The following is a 21,227-nucleotide window of genomic DNA, read 5'->3' as shown; positions in this document are numbered from 1 at the left end:
CATGCTGCCTTGTTGACGTGTTGACCTGTCTTGAGGTGACTGTGTGTGTAGTATTGGGGGAAGGAATGAATGAAGGACCGGCTGTGCCTGAGGTGTCCAGGGATGAGAGAGAGAAGAGGTCATCTGTGGTAGAGGTGGGGAAGAGGTTCTTGAGGTGAGTCTCAGGACGAAGTGGAGGGCTGCTGCCTGTAGGTCATCAAGGACTGAATCCAGTTCTTTCGATGGCGACTTAAGAGAAGACCTCTGCCTGAAGAGGACCGGCGGAGCGACCGGCGGAGCGGCCTGCGGGCCCGCGGGCGGGCAAGCGGGCGAGCGGGCGGGCGCGCGCCTGACGCGTCCTCTGGGCTCGGCCCCCAGGGCGCGCGCTCGATCCTGCCGCACCCCGCCCCCTGCCTCGGACCTGCTCGCTGGACCCTGCGCGTGCCGGGCTGCGCACGCCCCCTTCGCCAGCCGGGACCCCGGACCGCACGCGCCTGGCGCCCCCTCCCTGCCCGGCGGGCGCGCGCCGCCTCCCGCTCCCGCTCCAGCTGGCGGCGGCGGCGGCGGCCCGGATTGTTTTTGTTGTTGCCGAGGCCGGAAGAGCCGTGAGAGAGCCGGGTCCCTGTCCCCGGACCGGGCACTGCCGCCGCCCCTTGCCCAGCGCTCGCGTCTTCGCGGCGCCGCTTCAGCGCCAATATTCCGGAGAGCAAGCGTTACGCGGCGGCGGCGGGGCCCGGAGCGGGAGGCGCCGGGGACCGGGGCGAGGCGGCCCCCGCCGCCGCCATGGAGGCGCTGGGACCCGGTGAGGAGCGCGCTCGGGCTAGGGTCGGACCCGGGACTCGGGAGGGCGGACGGACGGGCGGAAGGGACTGTCGCTGTCCTGCCGCCGCTCGCGCGGACCCGGCTGCCGGCTGCCAGGCCCAGGAAAGGAAGGAGCCCCATGCCCTCGTCCCTGGGGGGCGGGGACCGCGCCCCAGCTGAAGACTGTGGGTCTGTTCAGGACTGGTCACGAGGACGTCTAAGGGAGGGAAGCTCAAGAGGTGACCCGAGTCCCCGGGGTTGGACAGACCGGTCCGGACCTTGGATCGCTGTCCACGGTCGCAGTGAGGCTGACTGGGATCTCAAATGGGACCGTGTGTCCGGTGCACGCGGAGGCTTAGCCCAAAACTGGAAGGCCTTCCACCTTCTGTCAAGGGTTTTCTTGATGTGGGATAGAATCTCTATGTTTGCACTGGCATCTGGTTCCTCCGAAGCGGAAGAGAGACCCATTCACCTCCACCCCTGAAAGCCAAAGGGGGAACTGTCCGTTCTTTTCCCAAAGCCCTGAAGTTTGGTATCCGTCAGATTGTCAGTCCTAGAGTGCTGTGGAATGACAAGCCAATACTCTTCAGCACAGGCATCAATGTCCTGCGTTCCCTTTTAATTGGGTTATGAGTGGCTGTGAAGATCAAACGCAAAAGTGGTTTTGAAACCGATTCTTTGCTGGTTATGAGTGGCCCCTGGTTATTTCCCTCTCTCCCGCAATCCGAGGAAGCTTTCCAAACTCTCATGAATGTTCTTCATTTGGAGCTTCGTGCTCCTGTCTCAAGCCCCACAACAGGTTGCTAATGGGTTGGCTAAGTAGGGCAAGGTTTAGGGGCAGTGATGGAATTGATTTTCGTATTCAAACCTTGTCTACATAGTAGACTTTGTGTTTTTTTTAAGTACATAGAAAATTAGGTTTATTGTTTGCATTTGCAAACTTTGCAGGTTTGTTTACATGGATTACATTTACATAACTCAGTGGTTAAATCCTGTCTTTATTTGCTGCTTAAAGTTTTTTTTTTTTAAAGCTAGCATAATCAAATTTCATAGGCCTTTAAAAAACAAATTGGTTTAGCTGGGCATTGTGTTTTATGCTTATAATCCTAACAGTTAGTGAGTGGAGGCAGGAAGATCCAGAGTTCAAGGCCAGCCTCAGTTACAAAGTGAGTTTGACGTCAGCCTAGCTTACTTGAGACCCTGATTATAAATAAACAGGTTTGAGCCTGCTGTGGTGGTGCATCCTTATAATCACAGCATTTGGGAGGCTGAGGATGAGCAAGAGTTTGAAGGTGGCTTGGGTTACTAGACCCTGTCCGAAGGGGACACCCCCCTCTCCCCGCACATTGGTTTGTTACACATTATCAAATATATTGTTTGAAAAAATTCAGCATATTATGCTGTTGTCTTAAACATGTTCCTATAGATAAAAGAATGCTTATGGCTTTAGGACTGTACCAAACTTCTACTGAAAACTAATTTAGTAATTTCGTACTACCCCCAATTTGTATTACCCCCAATCCCCAACTCCACTGCCCCACAACTTAATTACGTTGAATTTCAGTTTCCTCTTTTCTAAACAAGGCTAACATGCTGTAAGACTGATACTGTGAGGGCTGGAGAGATGGCTCAGTGGTTAAGAGCACCCGACTGCTCTTCCAGAGGTCCTGAGTTCAATTCCCAGCAACCACATGGTGACTCACAACCATCTGTAATGGGATCTGATGCCCTCTTCTGGTGTGTCTGAAGGCAGCTACAGTGTACTTATATATAATAAATGAATAAATCTAAAAAAAAAAACTGATACTGTGAGAATAAAATCTGACATTTGTGAGAAGTCTTTCAAGACTAGTCCAGATGTTCAACAAATGTTTCTTTTCTTCCTCCCTCTCAAGAGTAACTTAAAGTTGAAGCAACTGTTGCAGTTATTAGCTGATGTGGAAAGAGATTATGTAACTATGTGTACAGCCAAGTTTCAGAAAAAAGAATCAATAAGGTGATAAGGAACTGCCCAGGAAGCCAGCTGCCCACCCTGTTTGGTTTGATTTTAGTTTTTTGCAGGTTTGAGGACTTGGAGGTTTACTTAGAATTGCTGGACTTGTAGAAAATGAATACTCATTCATCCTATTTAAAAGACAGCCATGGTTAAGCCAAAATTTTACGTAGGTCTTCTTTGATGAGCAACATTTTCCTGTGTGCCTATAGCAGACTCTTGTTTTGGTATCCAGTTACCATGGACACCCAGTTAATAACAAGTAATAACAATTGCTTGTTGAGTATGGAATGGGAACAAAGGGAGCCCATGCTGGATGGGTTGTTGCTTCTAGGCTGTTTTAGAACATAAGCACTTCTATTTCCATTAGAGGATGCCTAGCTCTAGTGTGTCGGGTCTTCTGCACTCCAACAATCCCCGGTAGGCCTTTTAGGCTTACCCCTCTGTCATGACCTAGGTTCATCTTCTCTCTACTAGATGACCTTTATCATTCAGTTTGGTTGTTGTGACTATAGCCTTAATTTTTGCATGCTTCTCATAGTTGCTTGCTTGTTCATTTATTTGTTTCTTCAGTGCTTGGGATGGAGCCTGAGGCCCGGCAAATGTCCAACCACTGAGCGGCAGCCCTCCATCCAGGCCTTTGTAGTACTTTGTAATTTGTGGAATACTTTTATACGGGATGGAGAAATGACTTAGTGGTTAAGCCACTGGGTGTTCTTTCTGAGGGCCTAGGTTGGATTCCCAGCACCCATACAGTGCCTCACGATTGTAACTCCAATCCCAGGGGATCCAAACCCTCTTCTGGACTCGGTGGGCACTGCATGTATGTAGTACACAGACATACGCGCAAGAAAAACATGCACACACATAAAAATAAATATTTTGTCTAAGGAAATAGTTTAATAATTGTGAGTTCATTTGAGCTGTAGCAGGTGGCTTATAACTTAATCCCAGCGCTTGGAAAACTGAAGCTGAGGGATTACTGTGAGTCCAAAGCCTCGGTTACTGAGTAAGACCCTATCAAAACAAACAGCAACAACAACCGACCTCACCCTCCAGCCATTTAACAAACCAACTAACCAAACACGCCAGCAAAGCCTGCTAACTCATTTGATCCTTTGGGAAGTAGACAAAGCAGGTATTTGTTTTCACTCTCCCGATGAAAAAATGAGGTTCAAAGAGTATAAATGACTTCATCAAGACTCATGGCTCCATGAAAAATGAGGACCAAAGTGTGGGGCATCTTATTTTTACTCTAACACCTTCTTTATTTAAGGCTGATCTCATTCACTTTGAGTTACATTGTGAACATCTTGTTTTCAGAAAATGTGATTTTTTTTTTGACTGTCCAAGGTACTATGGATGCCCCCGATGTAAAATCGGAATATCTGTGGGCATTAGCTCTGACCTTTATACAGCTGTCATTATGATAGCTTAACTGTTAAAAAGCACCGTTAAATCTTTTGTAGACACCATCTCCTGGAATCTTCACAAAATCCTTATGGGGTAGATGCTATTTTTGCCGCACACCCTTGTTTTATAGAAGAGGGAGCTGAGATAAAGCAAAGCTAAGAAATAGCCTGATGCTATACAGTTAGGAAATGGTAATACCAGAACCAAACTCAAATCCAGGTCGTTTGGTTCCTGAAGCTTAGTTACTATGCTTGTTTTATTAAGTAGATAATTTGTCTAACTCAAAGAAATTGGCTTCTGGGGTGAAAATTTTAGAATGTAATTTCTAAATAAATCTAAGTTTATTTAGAGAAGTGGTTACTCACCTGACTTGTGCCAAAACAAAAGAGACAAAATATTTTACTCTACTTTTTTTAAAGATGTATTTATTTATATTTATTTATTAATTTATGTAAGTACCATGTAGCTGTTTTCAGAGACACCAGAAGAGTGTCCTGGATCCCATTACAGATGGTTGTGAGCCACCATGTGGCCACTAGGATTTGAAATCATGGCCTCTGAAAGAGCAGTCAGTGCTCTTAGCTGCTAAGCCATCTGTCCAGCAAACCCCCCCTTTGGTGTTAAGGATCAGCTTAGGGTCTCATCTTGTAGCTATAGGGGCATCCTTTACCAATGAGTATACTCCCAACCTTACAGTTAATCTCTTGTATTTCAATTCCTTTGTCGTTAGTACTTTAGAGAAGTATAGATAATCAAAGACTTGCGAAATCTGGGAAAGAAATGGGAGGCCTTCATCCAGTAACGGTTACAAATCAGTTTCCTAGGGAACTCCTTAGATCCAAGCTTCTGCTTCCAGATTTCTCTTTTAAAGCTGGAGTCTTTGTGATTTTGTGTTATAATGATTGCTTACGTGTATTTCGTGCAAGGCTGATTTGTCTGCATGGTCTAATTGGATTGATTGGTGATTGCCTTATCGCCCCCATGCCTCACAGGGATGCTTTCCATATGCTGTGTGCTTTTGCTTTGCTGAAGAGTAACTGTCACAGTTTGCATATTAGGGTTAAGGTTTCTGATTACATGGCACTGAGGTTGCTCTTCCACATGTATCCAGTTCGTACAGCTTGCTGGGTGATGAGTTAGGTGTTGTGGGAACCAGAACTGGAATCCTAGTTCTTCTAAGAATTTGTAAGTCTAGTACAGAAGACAGGACAATTTAACAACTTAGTCCTTTTAAAAATTATGTTGCGTGCGTGCGTGTGTGCATGCATGCGTACGCATATGTGTTCAGTTCACTGCTTTCACTATGTGGAAATTGGGATCAGACTCAAGTTTGGCAGCAAAGCACCTTTACCTGTGGAGCCATCTTGCTGGTCCACAAGTAATTTCTACACTTGAGCTAAGTCCTACCCTACACAGGCTCTTGCGTATACAAGGGATAGACCTTTCTTAGAAACTTCCATTTGAATTACATTCTGAAGTTTTGACTTTAGGAGGAAATGAGCGATAAATTGAATATGTAAAGATATTTTCAGCACTTTACCTATTAGTACACGGTGATTGGTCAATACAAATTCCATTAAGATATTTGCTGTGGTGTCCTTAAGTGACTAGACGGTTAAGCTAGAGCACTAGAGCACATAATTGTTTCAAAGCTTTCCCTCTTCAGTGGCTTCTCTCCGTTCTCAGTCAGTAAAATGTCACTTTAGTAAGAGAACTTGTAACTCTCCATTGTAACCACATCCTACTTTGCTCAGCGCCTATTCATAATAGAGAAGGTGGCTATTTTTTAGGCCAGTGTCCACTCGATATTCTCACTAGAAGGAGATAAGTGTATGTAGGCTGTGTCTACAAAATCCTTCCCCAAAGAAGGTTAACAGATGCTCAGTTTTGAGATGGGGAATAGGGGTCAGGAGGGAGAAGGAAGAAAGGGAAAGAGGAAGGGGGAAGGTGAGAGAGAGAGAGCTGTGGTAGAATGAGTCCGATAAATGATGACTTGTTTTGAATATTCATTGCATAGCATAACTCTCTAAAGGGAGGAATATGATTCTGTATTTTGTGGGTCTGAGGAGATGGCTGAGTGGGCAGTGCAAGCATGAGGACCTGATTTGGGTTCCCAGCACCGATGTAAAAAGCACACGGCAAGTTCAGTTTGAGATGTTGTCTCAGAAAGTGAGGTGGAGGGAGCTAAAGAGATGGCTCTGTGGCTCCAAGCACTTCTTGTTTTTGTAGAGGACCCAGGCTTGGCTTCTAGTACCCACATGGGGGTTCACTCCAGTTCCAGGGGGTCTCATGCCCTCTCCTGATGTCTATGGCATTAGGCAGGCATGTAGTAAACACATATACATTCGAGCAAAACACTCATACACACAAAAGATAAAATAAATCTAAAAAAAGTAAGGTGGAGATTGATAGATGACATGTGATTTGTCCTCTGGTCTCCACACATTCATACATTGGCATGTAACATAACACACATACACACACACACACACACACACACACACACACATACACACGCACATGTACACATACCACATATAGTACATACATATTATATATAATATATATTAGGAAAAGAGAGTATGCAAGATATTTCAATATATGAGAGTCTTCTTTTTTGAGATAGGGTCTCTTATGTAGCATAGGCTGGCTTCAAATTTCAACCCTCCTGCTTCTTCCTCCTGAGTACTGGGATTACAGGCACATAACCTTGTGAATGAACCATGATTAGCAGGCTTCTCAACCTGGCTACTACTGGTATTTTGAACTGGATGAGTCCTGCTCGTAAATGTTAGTAGCATTCCCACTTGTGACAGATAACAATGTCTCTAGGTATTTGCCTAATGTTCAGGTGAAGAACCATTGACTTAGACTACTGATATTGAGGGCGGTGTCTCCGATATTAAGTACACAGTGTAGATTAGGTACATAACAAGTGAATCAGTATTGCTTGTTTGCTTGTTTGTTTGTTTGTTTTGAGACAGGCTTTCCCTGTGTAGCACTGGCTTTCCTGGAACTCACTCTGTAGACCAGGTTGGCCTCAAACTCAGAGATCTGCCTGCATCTGCCTGTGAGTGCTGGGATTAAAGTCATGCACCACCACTGCCCATCTATAAATCAGGTTCTAGTTTTTTTCGTTTGTTTGTTTTGTGCTTTTTTTGTTTTTTACATCCTTTTAAAACACTTTTAAGTGATTTGGTTATTTTATGTGCATTGGTGTTTTGCTTGCGTGTATGTGTGAGGGTGTCAGATGCCCTGGAACTGGAGTTATAGACAATTGTGAGCTGCCATGTTGGTGCTGAGAAATGAACCCCGGTCCTCTGGAAAAGCAGCTAGTGCTCTTAACCACTGAGCCACCTCTCCAGCCCTTGTTTTGTTTTTTATTTTTATTTTGAGAGGCCACTCTGGAGCCCAGGCATGGCTGGTATTCACTTTGTAGCTCAGGCTAGCCTTTGAATTTATGGCAATCCTCCTGCCTCTTGGAATTACAGGTGAGTGCCTCCCACCTGGCTAGGCTGTTACAGTTCTAATAATAGCAGATTACAGATTAGGATGTATATATTATACTTGATATTGCTTCAGTTTGATACTAAAAAAGGGGACTTGATTAAAGCAGCTGGTGTTTAATCTCCTGCTGTTTGTGTAGAGTATAATAAGGCTAGGCTATTTGTGGGGAGTTAACGACCCTTCTCCCACTACAAAGGCTCTTGATGGCCCCTAGAGTTTAGACATTGTTTCTTTCTATGTGGTGGTAGTGACCGAACCTGAGCCTTGTACAAACCAACCAAACACCATCACTGAGTTACATCTCTATCTTTTTCCTTGCTTGTTTGTTTTGCTTAAGCCTAGGAGTAGATAAGTGCTGTACCACTGAGCTACATAATGATTGTACTTTTTCTAGTTTGGTTTTATTTACTTATTTTTTGAGACAGCATCTCCCTTTGTAGCTCTGGCTGGCCTGCTTCTGCCTTTTAGGTGCCAGAATGAAAGAAATGCACCATCTCACCTGGTTCCTGGTTTTATTTTTATTTTTTTTACTTTTTTTTTTAGAATTTATTTTATTTAAATGAGTACACTGTCGCTGTCTTCAGCCACACCAGAGGAGGGCATCGGATCCCATTACAGATGGTTGTGAGCCACCATGTGGTTGTTGGGAATTGAACTCAGGACCTCAGGAAGAGCATCCAGTGCTCTTAACCACTGAGCCATCTCTCCAGCCCCATTTTTAAAAATTTTATTAATTGTATTTTATCTGGGTGACTCTTGCCCCCATGTATGTCTTGTGTAACGTGCATGACTGGTGCCCACAGTCAGGAGAAGGCGTCAGATCACCTTGTACTGGAGTTACAGGTAGTTGTGAGCTGTCATGTGAGTTCTGGGAATCAAATCCAAGTTCTCTAGAAGAGTGGTCAGTGCTCTTAAGGGCTAAGCTATCTCTCTAGCCCCCTGACTATTTTAATGCATTCAGTGAGTGTGTGTGTGTGCGCGTGCGTTAGAGTCAGTTTTCTTCTATGAGCCTGTGGGTCCTGGGTATGTAAATGAGGTTGTCAAACTTGGCAGTAAAGTCTTTATTTACTGAGCCATTTCACAAGCCCCTATTGCTATTTTTTGAGACAGTTATGCCTTTGAGCTCTTAATTATCTTCCCAGAGCATCGGCTACATGTTACTTTTAAATATATATAATTTTGTAAACTTGTGTATGAAATAAATTCATCATCATACTCTGTCTAACTTTGATGTTCCTTATATTGAAAATAATAGCAACATTGCTAACTACATAGAAATCTGGATAAGTTTAATATATTCGACACCTCAAGGAAAAAAATGGGCTGGAGAGATTTCTTCCAGAGGACACGGGTTCAATTCCCAGTACCCACGTGGCAACTCACAACTGTCTGTAACTCCAGTTTTTTACAAGTGTCATATTCATTTAAAAATTATGTGTGTGAGTGTTTTGCTGGCAGCATTGTACCCCATGAATGCCTGGTGCCCATGAAGGTCTGAAGAAGGCCTTGGATTCCCTAGAACTGGAATTACAAACGTTCCTAAGCTGTCATGTAGATGCTGGGAACTAAACCTGAGTCCTCTGGAAAAGCAACCAGTGCTTTTAGCCTCTGAGCCATCTCTCCAGCCTCAGAGAGTCAAGATTTTTTTTTTTTTAAGTTTTATTTTATGTACGGGAGTACACTGTACTATTTTCAGACACACCAGAAGAGGGCATCAGATGCCATTACAGATGGTCATAAGCTACCATGTGGTTGCTGGGAATTGAACTCTGGACCTCTGGAAGAGCAGTCAGTGCTCTTAACCACTGAGCCATCTCTCCAGCCCCCAAGATTTTTTTTTTTTTTTTTTTGGTTCTTTTTTTTTTCAGAGCTGGGGACCGAACCCAGGGCCTTGCGCTTCCTAGGCAAGCGCTCTACCACTGAGCTAAATCCCCAACCCCGATTTTTTTTTTTTTTATATATCAGAACATGTTCAGTGATAAATAAGATCTCAATAGTTTTAACTGTCATTATTCTCATTACCAAACAGCACAACATATGTCTTTCAATCTCTTTAGGACCTCCAGCCAGCCTCTTCCAGCCACCCCGGCGTCCTGGCCTTGGCACTGTTGGGAAACCAATCCGACTGTTAGCCAATCATTTTCAGGTTCAGATTCCTAAAATAGATGTGTATCACTATGATGTGGATATTAAACCGGAAAAACGGCCTCGTAGAGTCAACAGGTAAGAATCAGAGTAGACTTTTTTTTTTTTTTTTTTTGGTTCTTTTTTTTCCGGAACTGGGGACCGAACCCAGGGCCTTGCGCTTCCTAGGTAAGCGCTCTACCACTGAGCTAAATCCCCAGCCCCCAGAGTAGACTTTTAAGTGCATATAGTTCAGATAACTTATTATGTATCATGTCGTCTATTGAAGTCTCTCTAGTAAGTGTATGATGTGATCCTCCTTGGTTGTTCCGGAACTCTGCTGGATATAGCATTGATCTATTAATAAATATGTACTCTTTGATAAGGTGAACATGTCATTGGTCATCATCAACCAAAGGTACCAGAAGTTTATGAAGTAAATGGAGATGCTAGTGTTTGGGAAGTAGGGGTATCTGGAGATTTAGATGTCATCACTGTGTACATGAGCACACAATGACGGAAGGGTTGCGTCAGAGCATTGAAGAAAAGCTCAGGAGAGGCCCTGCTTATTTCTAGCATTATTCAAGAGGGTCTGATGAGGTGAACTGTTTTTGGGTGTGGTCAGGTCACCGACATGGAGATACCCTGTAGTTAAAGGACACACACACTCATTCTCTGTCACTGCATCCATGAGGCCATCCTCCAGCAGCCTCCACACTAAGACTCTTGCTTTGCTGACAATGCCTTTGCTGCCAGCTGAGTCATTTAGCAATGCTTAGGGAGGTTTTTTGTTTGTTTGTTTGTTTGTATGTTTTGTTTTTGCTTTATCCTTTTTAAAAATTACACTGAAATAATTTAGCTCGGGTGTAGAGATCAATCATCTTTTGAGACAGGGTCTTGATATGTAGCCCAGAGAAGCATTGATTTACAATGTTTTTGAATTCAAATCTTTCAGCTTTCCCCTTCTGAGCGAGGACATGTGTTTTAAATATTTATTTGTGTGTGTGTGTGTGTGTGTGTGTGTGTGTGTGTGTGTGTGTGTGTGTGTGTGTGTGCTCGTGCACATGCAAAGAAGGCACTGAATCCCCTGGAGCTGTAAGATACCCAGTGTGGATCCTGGGAACTAAACTCCAGTCTTCTCCAAAAGCTAAAGGCGTTCTTGACTATTTCTCAAGCCCTTGTCTTACCAACCTTATTAAGCTCCATGTTTGTGAATTGTATCCTAACTCAAATATCACAGCCACCAAAAGTACAAGTGAAATCAGTCAGAAAGTCACACTTATAAAAAAATCATAAGGAAAATGGTAATATAGAAATGCAATAAAGAAATGTAATATAATATAGTCTCACTTTAAAAAAACTAACTTAAGAGCTATGTGTTCATTAGAAAACATAGTAAGAGCTAGTAAACATTAGAAAAGGATAATTTCTCAGTTTGTATTCCTTTTTTCTTTTTTGAGACAGGGTCTCATGCAGCCTAGTTAACTAGTTAACCTTTATAGTGTGGGATGACAGCTGGTTTATGGAGATCAAACCCAGGGCTTTGTGGATAGTGACAGGCTTTCTACTACTGAGCTACAGTTCTGGGCCCATTCCTGCTTTATTTTTCATTATATGTTTTATTTGCTGATTTATCAAGTTTTGACTATTAGAATATGAACTTCTCCAAGACACAGACATTGCCCTTCCCCCAGGCCTAGAAGGTCTTTTCCCTGTCCCCCTACACCTATTGTGTTATGAATTCTCCAGGACAGACTCCAGCAGCTCACTCCTGTGCACCCGTGTGTGGTGGTGCTGGCCTGTCAGCTGAACGTGTGTGCTTTCTTTCTGACTCTTCTAACCATATCCTTTCAGGGTGCTCTTTGGGTGGTAGCACAAAGCACCCAAGTTTTCACTGACTTTAGCATTGACAACATTGTGGACTCAGATCGTTGGTGTCTTGTGTTATGTATTCCCTTTTCCGGGCCATTGCGTTTCTTTACTTTAGGAGCTGCATAGAGAAAACTGCTGTCTGTTAAAGACTAAAGCAGAGCCAGCCATCGAGAATTCTGTCTAGTAGAAACTCAATCAGTAATCTCTTCAGAGTGGGAATATCTGATGGCATTCTTTATTTATACTACCTAGGAACCTTATAGAGTAAAACAAAGTAGTATACAGAGTAATAAATCATTGGCATTAGAAAAGGGGGTTGACCTACTCACTTGAATACAGTGCATCTTGGATATATTGATTTACAAGTTTCTGAGTTCCATTCTTTTCTCAAAGACCTTCTAATATTCTTTTTTTAAAGAATTATTTGTTGGGGTTGGGGATTTAGCTCAGTGGTAGAGCGCTTACCTAGGAAGCGCAAGGCCCTGGGTTCGGTCCCCAGCTCCGGGAAAAAAAAGAACCAAAAAAAAAAAAAAAAAGAATTATTTGTTTAATGTATATGAGTACACTGTCGCTGTCTTCAGACACAACAGAAGAGAGCAATGGATCCCATTACAGATGATTGTGAGCCACCATGTGGTTGCTGGGATTTGACTCAGGGCCCCTGGAAGAGCAGTCAGTGCTCTTAACCATTGAGTCATTTTTTTCAGACCCAAGACCAATGTTCTTGATAAAGATTCTGATTTTATAAGAAACATCATTTAGTGGTAAACATCCACGCAAAGCTTAGATGCCTTAATTATACTAGTCTTATAAAGCTCTAGTTACTTTCCTACATTTTTATTTATGTGTGTGTGTGTGTCTGTGTGTGTGTCTGTGTGTGTGTCTGTGTCTGTGGGTACATGTATGCTGTGGCATATGTGGGGAGGTCAGAGGACAACTGGAGAGAACTGATTTTCTATCTATGGTTTCTGGATGCGATTAGCTTTTTCTGCTGAGCCATCTCATTGGTCCACTTTTTTTTTTTTTTTTTTTTTTTTTGAGACTGGGTCTCACATAGTCCAAGTTTGTCTTAAACTCAGTATTTAGCCAAGGATGGTTTTGAACTCCTGATCTTCCTGCCTCCACCGTCCCAGTGTTGGGATTACAGGTGTGTTCTATGTGCTCATGTGCCCATGTATTGTTACCTTCCTTAAGTTAATTTTTTCTTTCTTTACTTTAGTCATCTTTGTGACTTTGGCTTTTTACTCGTGGCACCCACACAGAGCTTAGATGAAAGCATGGTGCCACTTTCTGTTGATCATTTCTCAACGCTAACTGCCACTGTCTCTGTTACTCTTAAGGGAGGTAGTAGACACTATGGTGCGACACTTCAAGATGCAGATATTTGGAGATCGGCAGCCTGGCTATGATGGCAAAAGAAACATGTACACAGCACATCCACTGCCAATCGGACGGGATAGGGTAAGTGTCAGCAGCGGGGACTCCGGGTTACTCAGTGGCAACTGCAGGTGACGGAAGACTTTCCTTCTGGGTCTCCCTTCAGGTCTTTTACTCCTTCAGTTACTTTCTGTTGGGAGGCATGCACATGCCACAGTGCATGTGAGTTGGTTCTCGGTCCCCCACATGGCTTCCAGACATGGAATTTGGGGCATCAAACTTGTTGGCAAGCGCGTTTTCCCACTGAGCCATTTGGCAAGCTTCCTCCTCTTCCTGCTGCTCTCCCCTCCTCTCTATGGGGCCTTCACTCAGGGCTGCACACGTGACCGGTTACAGTGTCCACAATCAGTGAGTCTGCTGGCAGTTACAGGTTGGAGGAGCACGGGTTACAATGATTCCGTCATCTTTGCATGTATTCCATATTTTACATTCGCAGGAGCAAAGTACTGCCTACCAACAGGCTTCTCACAGCTTCACTTACGAAAGCAAAACCACAGTGCACTCTGAAACAGTCATGCTAGTAGTAAAAGCATGGTGGTGCGCATCTTTAATCCCGGCCTCAGGAGACAGAGAGTTCCAAACCTGTGTGCTCTACCCAGGAAATTCCTGACCAGCCAGGGTGGTAAGACCCCGAGTTAAATAAAAGCAAACAAACCGTGGCTGGGGATTTAGCTCAGTGGTAGAGCGCTTACCTAGGAAGCGCAAGGCCCTGGATTCGGTCCCCAGCTCCGAAAAAAAGAACCAAAAAAAAAAAAAAAAAAAAAAAAAAGCAAACAAACCAAAAACAAAGAGTAAAAATTATTTTTTAAAAGTATATGTTTTAATTACATTTATGCAAATGAACGTGCGTGAATGTGTACACCTGTACATCAGAAGAGGGCATCGCATTTTCTGGAGCTGCAGTTACAGTGGATTGTAAGCCTTTTAAAAGTAGGGATGCTGGGGCTGGAGAGATGGCTCAGTGGTTAAGAGCACTGGCAGCTCTTCCAAAGGTCCTGAGTTCAAATCCCAGCAACCATATGGTGGCTCATAACCATCTGTAATGAGATCTGATGCCCTCTTCTGGTGTGTCTGAAGACAGCTACAGTATACTTATAAATAAATAAATCTTAAAAAAAAAAGTTTAAAAAAAAAAAAAGTAGGGATGCTGAAGTGACTTGGTGGGTATAGTGTAATCCAAGCCAGAAAATTTGGATTCAGTCCCTGGGAACCCATGTGGTAGGAGGAGAACTGACTTCCACAGGTTGTCCTCTGATGTCCACATGTGTGCCATACCACATACTCACCTACAAACATGAACATGTACATACACGTAAAGGAATGGATAAATAACTATGTAGTGAACATTTGCAGAAGGCACTGAAGAGATGGCTCAGCCATTAAGAGCACTTGCTGCCATTTCCAAGGACTGAGGTTGGCTCCCAGGACTGAGGTTGACTCCCAGGACTGAGGTTGGCTCCCAGGACTGAGGTTGGCTCCCAGGGCTGAGGTTGACTCCCAGGGCTGAGGTTGACTCCCAGGACTGAGGTTGACTCCCAGGACTGAGGTTGGCTCCCAGGACTGAGGTTGACTCCCAGGGCTGAGGTTGACTCTCAGGGCTGACACTGGGCGGCATAGCTGCCCGTAACTTCAACTCCAGGAAGTCCATCTCTCCCGGCTTCCATCGGAGCCTGCACTCATACACAAAAGTAGATAAGAAAGAAAATATTTTAAAAGTACTTTTAAATTTAAAAATGTAGCGTTGGAGAGATGGCTAAGTGGTTAAGAATCATTGTTCTTCCCAAGGACCCAGATTCAATTCCCAGCAACCACATGGTGGCTCACAGCCATCTGTAACGGGATCCGATGCCCTCTTCTGGTGTGCCTGAAGACAGTGACCATATACTCACATACATAAATAAATCTTTACAAAATTTATGACTACTATGTGAATATATGTTCCTTTTAAACTTATTAGGCAATTCACAAAAGCTATGACTTCTTGACTTTCCTACATGCCAGTTCCATTCTCCTTGTAAAGGAGCATCCCACATTAGTTCATTACTTGTCATTAGATATTTCACGTTATCTTTTTGCATGTATGCTTATGCTTATTTGTTGTATGTATTTGTTGATTTTTTTCACTAAACAGTATGTCTAGGTGTTGTTTCCATTCATATACAATTTGATACCCCTTAACTATATTTTCTAATCCAAGACAATTTTTGGGGGGATATGTCTCAGTTTGGCCTTAAATTCATGGTCCTCCTGCATCAACCTCCTGATTGCTGGGATTGTAGGCACGAGCAGCCACTCTGTTGTTGGGTTGGTTTTATTTATTTATTTATCTTTTTTTTTTTTTTTGGTTCTTTTTTTTCGGAGCTGGGGACCGAACCCAGGACCTTGCGCTTCCTAGGCAAGCCCTCTACCACTGAGCTAAATCCCCAACCCCTATTTATTTATCTTGATGTTTATTTTGATCTCACATCTTTTTAAAAAGAATTATTTATTTATTTGATTATGTGAGCACACTGTAGCTGTCTTCAGAAACACCAGAAGAGTATTCACATAGTGTACTTGCAACCACCATCTACTCTAGAATTTTTCTGTTATTTTAAACAGAAATTCTCTACCCACTAAGCAATAGTTCTCATACCTCCCTGCCACCTGCTCTGGAACCCACTATTCTACCTTCCGTTTCTGTGAATTTGTCCATTCTGAGTACCTCATTAAGTAGTTCTTATATTTGTCTTTCCATGTCAGGTTTATTTCACTTAGGACAATAATAAAGTTCATATGCAATATATTGTCTTCCTTATTTATTTATTTTTAAATTTTTACTTATTTACTTTTGCGTATGTATGTATTATGTATGTATGTGTGTATGTATGTATTATGTCTGTATGTATTATGTATGTATGTATGTGTGATGTATGTATGTGTATATGTATGTATATATGTGTGTATGTATGTCTGTATGTATGCATGTGTGCATGTGTGTATGATGGGTTCATGCCTGCTGTGGCGTACATATGGAAGTTAGAGGACAACTTATGTGAGTTGGTTCTTTCCTTCTACCATGAGGTGCTCAGGACTAAACTCAGGTCATTGGGTTGGGTAGTAATATCATTTACCTACTATGTCATTTCTCTGGCCCCTTATCTTTAATTATTGTATAATATTTTCTATTAAATTAGTTCTTTATTTATGGAAAATTAAATTGTTTCCCACGGTCTGCAGTTATAAAAACTGTTAAGATAAATATTCATCATGCGTATGCCATCTGGAATATTTTTGGGGTCTTTCCTACAACTATTGTAAACCTGTATGTATTTTCCACTAGGTTGATATGGAGGTGACCCTCCCAGGTGAGGGCAAGGACCAAACGTTCAAAGTGTCAGTGCAATGGGTGTCAGTTGTGAGCCTTCAGCTGCTTTTAGAAGCTTTAGCTGGACACCTGAGTGAAGTCCCAGATGACTCAGTACAAGCCCTTGACGTGATTACAAGGCATCTCCCCTCTATGAGGTCAGTACCTTACTTTGGATCCCTCCCCACAAATGTCAGGCTTTTTGACAGAATGTTCTTACCATGCAAAGGTTCCAACATAAGGCACCATTCAAACTTGATTTCAGTTCACAAACTGACGTCAAAATGTTTTGCATGAAGTATTCAAACCTTTGTCTCTTCAGGTACACTCCAGTAGGCCGGTCTTTTTTCTCACCTCCTGAAGGTTACTACCACCCTCTGGGAGGGGGCAGAGAGGTCTGGTTCGGCTTTCACCAGTCTGTGCGCCCTGCCATGTGGAAGATGATGCTCAACATTGATGGTGGGTTGGAGCTCCATCTGCTAACTCTGGTTTTTGGTCGATTAGTTTGGGCCCTTCACTTTGCCTTGATGCTAAGTATCCTTTCTCTGCTTGTTAGTATCTGCAACTGCTTTCTACCGGGCTCAGCCCATCATTGAGTTCATGTGTGAGGTTTTAGACATCCAGAACATCAACGAGCAGACGAAACCTCTAACAGACTCCCAGCGTGTCAAGTTTACCAAAGAAATCAGGGGTAGGTATTCCTGGTAATGTCATTGTGGCATGAGTGTAACACAGTAAGATCATCTGGGCTTGAGCCACATAGACCTGGGTTGCCTTCCTAGCCTACATAGTCCCAGCAAGTGGGACCCTGTGTTAGCCATAAAGTCAGTATACACTCAGACTTGGAAATACACACCAGAGCATACTGATACTTAAACAAACTTACTGAATGAACTAGTAAGGTCAGTTATGTAGCCAGGCATGGTATTGCATGCCTGCAGCCTCAGCAATCGTGAAACTGTGACCAGAAGATCACAAGATCGAGACTAATCTGAGCCATGTAGAAGATCCTGTCTCAAAAAAAAAAAAAAATTGGTTGAACATCTTAGATCATCCGGGACCTAATTTAGAGCTTACTTAGCTAAGACTTTTTGCCATAATATGATTAAATTGCTGCAACTTTTATTCTGTATTAAGTATTGACTTTTATGTGTATTCGGAGAAATCTCTATTATCTGCATGAGGATTCTTTCCAGAGTAACGTACTTCTGACTTTTTTTTTTTTTGACAGAGTCTCACTTTATAGCTTTGGCTATCTTAGAACTCCCTCTAAAGACCAGGCTGGCCTCTAACTTATGCAGATCCGCCTTCCTCTGCCTCCTGAGTGCTGGGATTAAAGATGTGTCCCATCATCCCATCTCCCATCGTGCCCTGCCACTCCTTGACTTTTTTTTTTCTTTTCTCGGAGCTGGGGACCGAACCCAGGGCCTTGCGCTTACTAGGCAAGCGCTCTACCACTGAGCCTAATCCCCAACCCACTCCTTGACTTTTTAAAGGCAGCATTCAAATCTAGTTTTGTAACTATGATTTTAATTAAAACTGATATTTTAATTTTTTTTCCTTTTAACTCTTCAGGTCTTAAAGTTGAGGTGACTCACTGTGGACAGATGAAACGAAAATATCGAGTTTGTAATGTGACAAGACGACCAGCCAGTCATCAAACGTATGTGGATCACATGTAAAACAATTTGGGAGCCATACATGATGGTTTAGCCCTGTAATCTCAGTACTTGAGAGACTGAGGCAGGAGGATTGTTGTGAGTTTGAGTCTAGCCTGAGTCAAGAGACCCTGTCTCAAAAAAAGAAAAATCACAAAACGAATGAAAAAGACAATAAAGGAAACCAAAATTAACAGTAAAATTTGGTATTAACTTGATAACAGAGGACACTACTGAACATCATTGGGGAAGATGGGACACAGTAGTGTGGTTTTCAGCACTACAAGAGTCTTTCACTTATCAAAGCTTTAAAAAATATTTTAGGAACTTGTGATTTAGTTCACCTTTTGAACCAAGTGTACTAAACATAGATCGACTTCTGTTTGAGAATGTAATCAGGGCCTGGAGAGATGGCCAATCCATACCGTGCCTACTGTAGAGCATGAGCACATGAGTTCAGATCCCCATTACCCACATAAAGGCTAGGCGTGGTGCTGAACATCTGCCATTCTAGCGCCAGTCGGGTTGAGAAGATCCCTGAGCCGCTCATCAACCAGCCGAGCCACCGGGTGCACTTCACATTCAGGGAGAGACTGCCTCAAACAGTCAATTGGAGAGTGATACAAGATGCTACGTGCTGGGCTGGAGAGATGGCTCAGCGGTTAAGAGCACCCGACTGCTCTTCCAGAGGTCATGAGTTCAATTCCCAGCAACCACATGGTGGCTCACAACCATCTGTAAAGAGATCTGATGCCCTCTTCTGGTGTATCTGAGGACAGCTACAGTGTACTTGTATATAATAAATAAATAAATCTTAAAAAAAAAAAAAAAAAAAAAAGATGCTACGTGCTGACCCCTGGCCTCCATATGCACACACACATACACACACAAAAATGCACACATACCAAATACATGTACATGCAAACACAGTTAAAGCTTTTAAAAAAGGAATATAATAGTTATTGTAATCAATTACTATACTATAATCAATTACTATACTGTAATTCTGAGTACAGGCTGACCCTACCAGGGTCTAGGCATCCTACAGGCCATTATGGGAAGACAAATACTGCTTTGCATATTTGTGTAGTTGTCTCTCCCTTCCTTTATAGCTCGATGTTACTCTCAGCTATTAGTGTCTGTCTCCAGCAGTGCATTCTTTTTTTTTTCCTTCATCTTTATTAACTTGGGTATTTCTTATTTACATTTCGATTTTTTTTAAAGATTTATTTATTTATTATAGATGAGTACACTGTAGCTGTCTGCAGATTCACCAGAAGAGGGCACCAGATCTCATTACAGATGGTTGTGAGCCACCATGTGGTTGCTGGGATTTGAACTCAGGACCTCTGGAAGAGCAGTCAGTGCTCTTAACCGCTAAGCCATCTCTCCAGCCCCCTACATTTCGATTTTTATTCCCTTTCCCGGTTTCCGGGCCAACATCCCCCTAACCCCTCTCCCTCCCCTTCTCTATGGGTGTTCCCCTCCCCACCCTCCCCCCCTTACCACCCTCCCTCCAGCAATCACGTTCACTGGGGGTTCAGTCTTGGCAGGACCAAGGGATTCCCCTTCCACTGGTGCTCTTACTAGGCCATTCATTGCTACCATGGAGTCCAGGGTCAGTCCATGTATAGTCTTTAGGTAGTGGCTTAGTCCCTGGAAGCTCTGGTTGGTTGGCATTGTTGTTCATAAGGGGTCTCGAGCCCCTTCAAGCTCTTTCAGTCCTTTCTAAGATTCCTTCAACAGGGGTCCCGTTCTCAGTTCAGTGGTTTAATGATGGCATTCGCCTATGTATTTGCTGTATTCTGGCTGTGTCTCTCAGGTTTCTGTCAGCCTGCACTTCTTTGCTTCATCCATCTTATCTAGTTTGGTGGCTGTATATGTATGGGCCACATGTGGGGCAGGCTTTGAATGGGTGTTCCTTCAGTCTCTGTTCTAAACTTTGCCTCCCTATTCCTTCCCAAGGGTATTCTTGTTCCCCTTTTAAAGAAGGACTGAAGCATTTGCATTTTGGTCATTCTTCTTGAGTTTCATGTGTTCTGTGCATCTAGGGTTATTCAAGCATTTGGGCTAATATCCACTTATCAATGAGTGCATACCATGTGTGTTTTTCTGTGATTGGGTTATCTCATTCAGGATGATATTTTCCAGTTCCATCCATTTGCCTCAGCAGTGCATTCTTTTCCTCTTACTCAATCTTGCTTTTCTAATCACACAACTTGTGGTACATTGAGTACTATGCCTAAGTGAGAATATGTGTGGAAGTGCACGTACACTTACTGCATATGGTAGATTCATTCTTGTCATCAGGATCACTAACCTTTTGTCTGACAAGAGAAAAAGATTGGTTCTTGGCTCTCCTAAATGAGTAGTGTTAAATTATATTAATTATATACTATTTTGCTTATGCAGAATTTCTTTTCTTGTCAGTATACTTTGTGTCAATGGTATTCCCCCCCCCCGTGTGTGTGTGTGTGTGTGTGTGTGTGTGTGTGTGTGTTTGTGTGTGTGTGTGTTCACATGGGCATCCATATGCCATAGCATCCATGTGGAGGAAAGAGGATAACTTTTAGGAGTTGGTATTCTTTCTAGTATATGATCCAGGGATTGAACTCAGGATATAGGGCTTGCAAAGTGAGGGTTTTTTTTTTTTTTCATACCTCCTAATCTATCTCCCTAAACTGTGTATTTAGTCTTGTTGCCTCCATACTACATAATTTGCCCTGGCTAGAAATCTCAAATCTTGGAGATCTAAAAAATGTGGCCTCAATAACTATAGTCATTCATTTAGAAAAAGTTCATCTTGAGCAAATAAAATTATGTGGATGACTCCAAGTATATATCTCAGTAGCCAGCAGGGTAAAGAGGCCCCATGATTAGAAGAACTTGTTATTCTTGCAGAAAATCTGGGTACATTTCCTAGCACCCACATGGCAGCTCACAGCTGTCCATAACTAAAGTTCCAAGGGATCAGTGGCCCTCTACTAACCTCTGAGGCAGGTGGCGTGTACATGGTGGGCAGAAATACATCCAGTCTAGCCTCAAACATGAAGAGGTTCTCCTGCCTCATTCTCTGGAGTACTAGGGTTTCAGGTAT

General features: G+C 43.1%; 1 protein-coding gene across 3 annotated transcripts in view; it reads left to right on the top strand.

Annotated features, from left to right (window-relative positions):
* The first annotated feature begins 379 nt into the window (after positions 1–379).
* Ago4 (argonaute RISC component 4) overlaps positions 380–21,227 on the top strand; it is a 45,462-nt gene continuing 24,614 nt past the window's right edge. For 2 of the 3 annotated variants that reach the window (NM_001394371.2, XM_087548392.1), the window contains 7 exon segments: positions 380–781; positions 9,751–9,916; positions 13,030–13,150; positions 16,449–16,630; positions 16,795–16,931; positions 17,029–17,163; positions 18,048–18,135. In NM_001394371.2, coding sequence (NP_001381300.1) covers positions 763–781; positions 9,751–9,916; positions 13,030–13,150; positions 16,449–16,630; positions 16,795–16,931; positions 17,029–17,163; positions 18,048–18,135 — 848 coding nt within the window. In that variant the 5' untranslated portion in view covers positions 380–762. 3 annotated transcript variants of the gene reach the window in all.

This window comes from Rattus norvegicus, chromosome 5 (genome assembly GCF_021556685.1).
Source record: "Rattus norvegicus strain SHRSP/BbbUtx chromosome 5, alternate assembly SHRSP_T2T, whole genome shotgun sequence".
Taxonomy (NCBI): domain Eukaryota; kingdom Metazoa; phylum Chordata; class Mammalia; order Rodentia; family Muridae; genus Rattus; species Rattus norvegicus.
The sequence above is the reverse complement of the archived record's forward strand: the minus strand, read 5'-3'. Positions and strand labels throughout refer to the sequence as shown.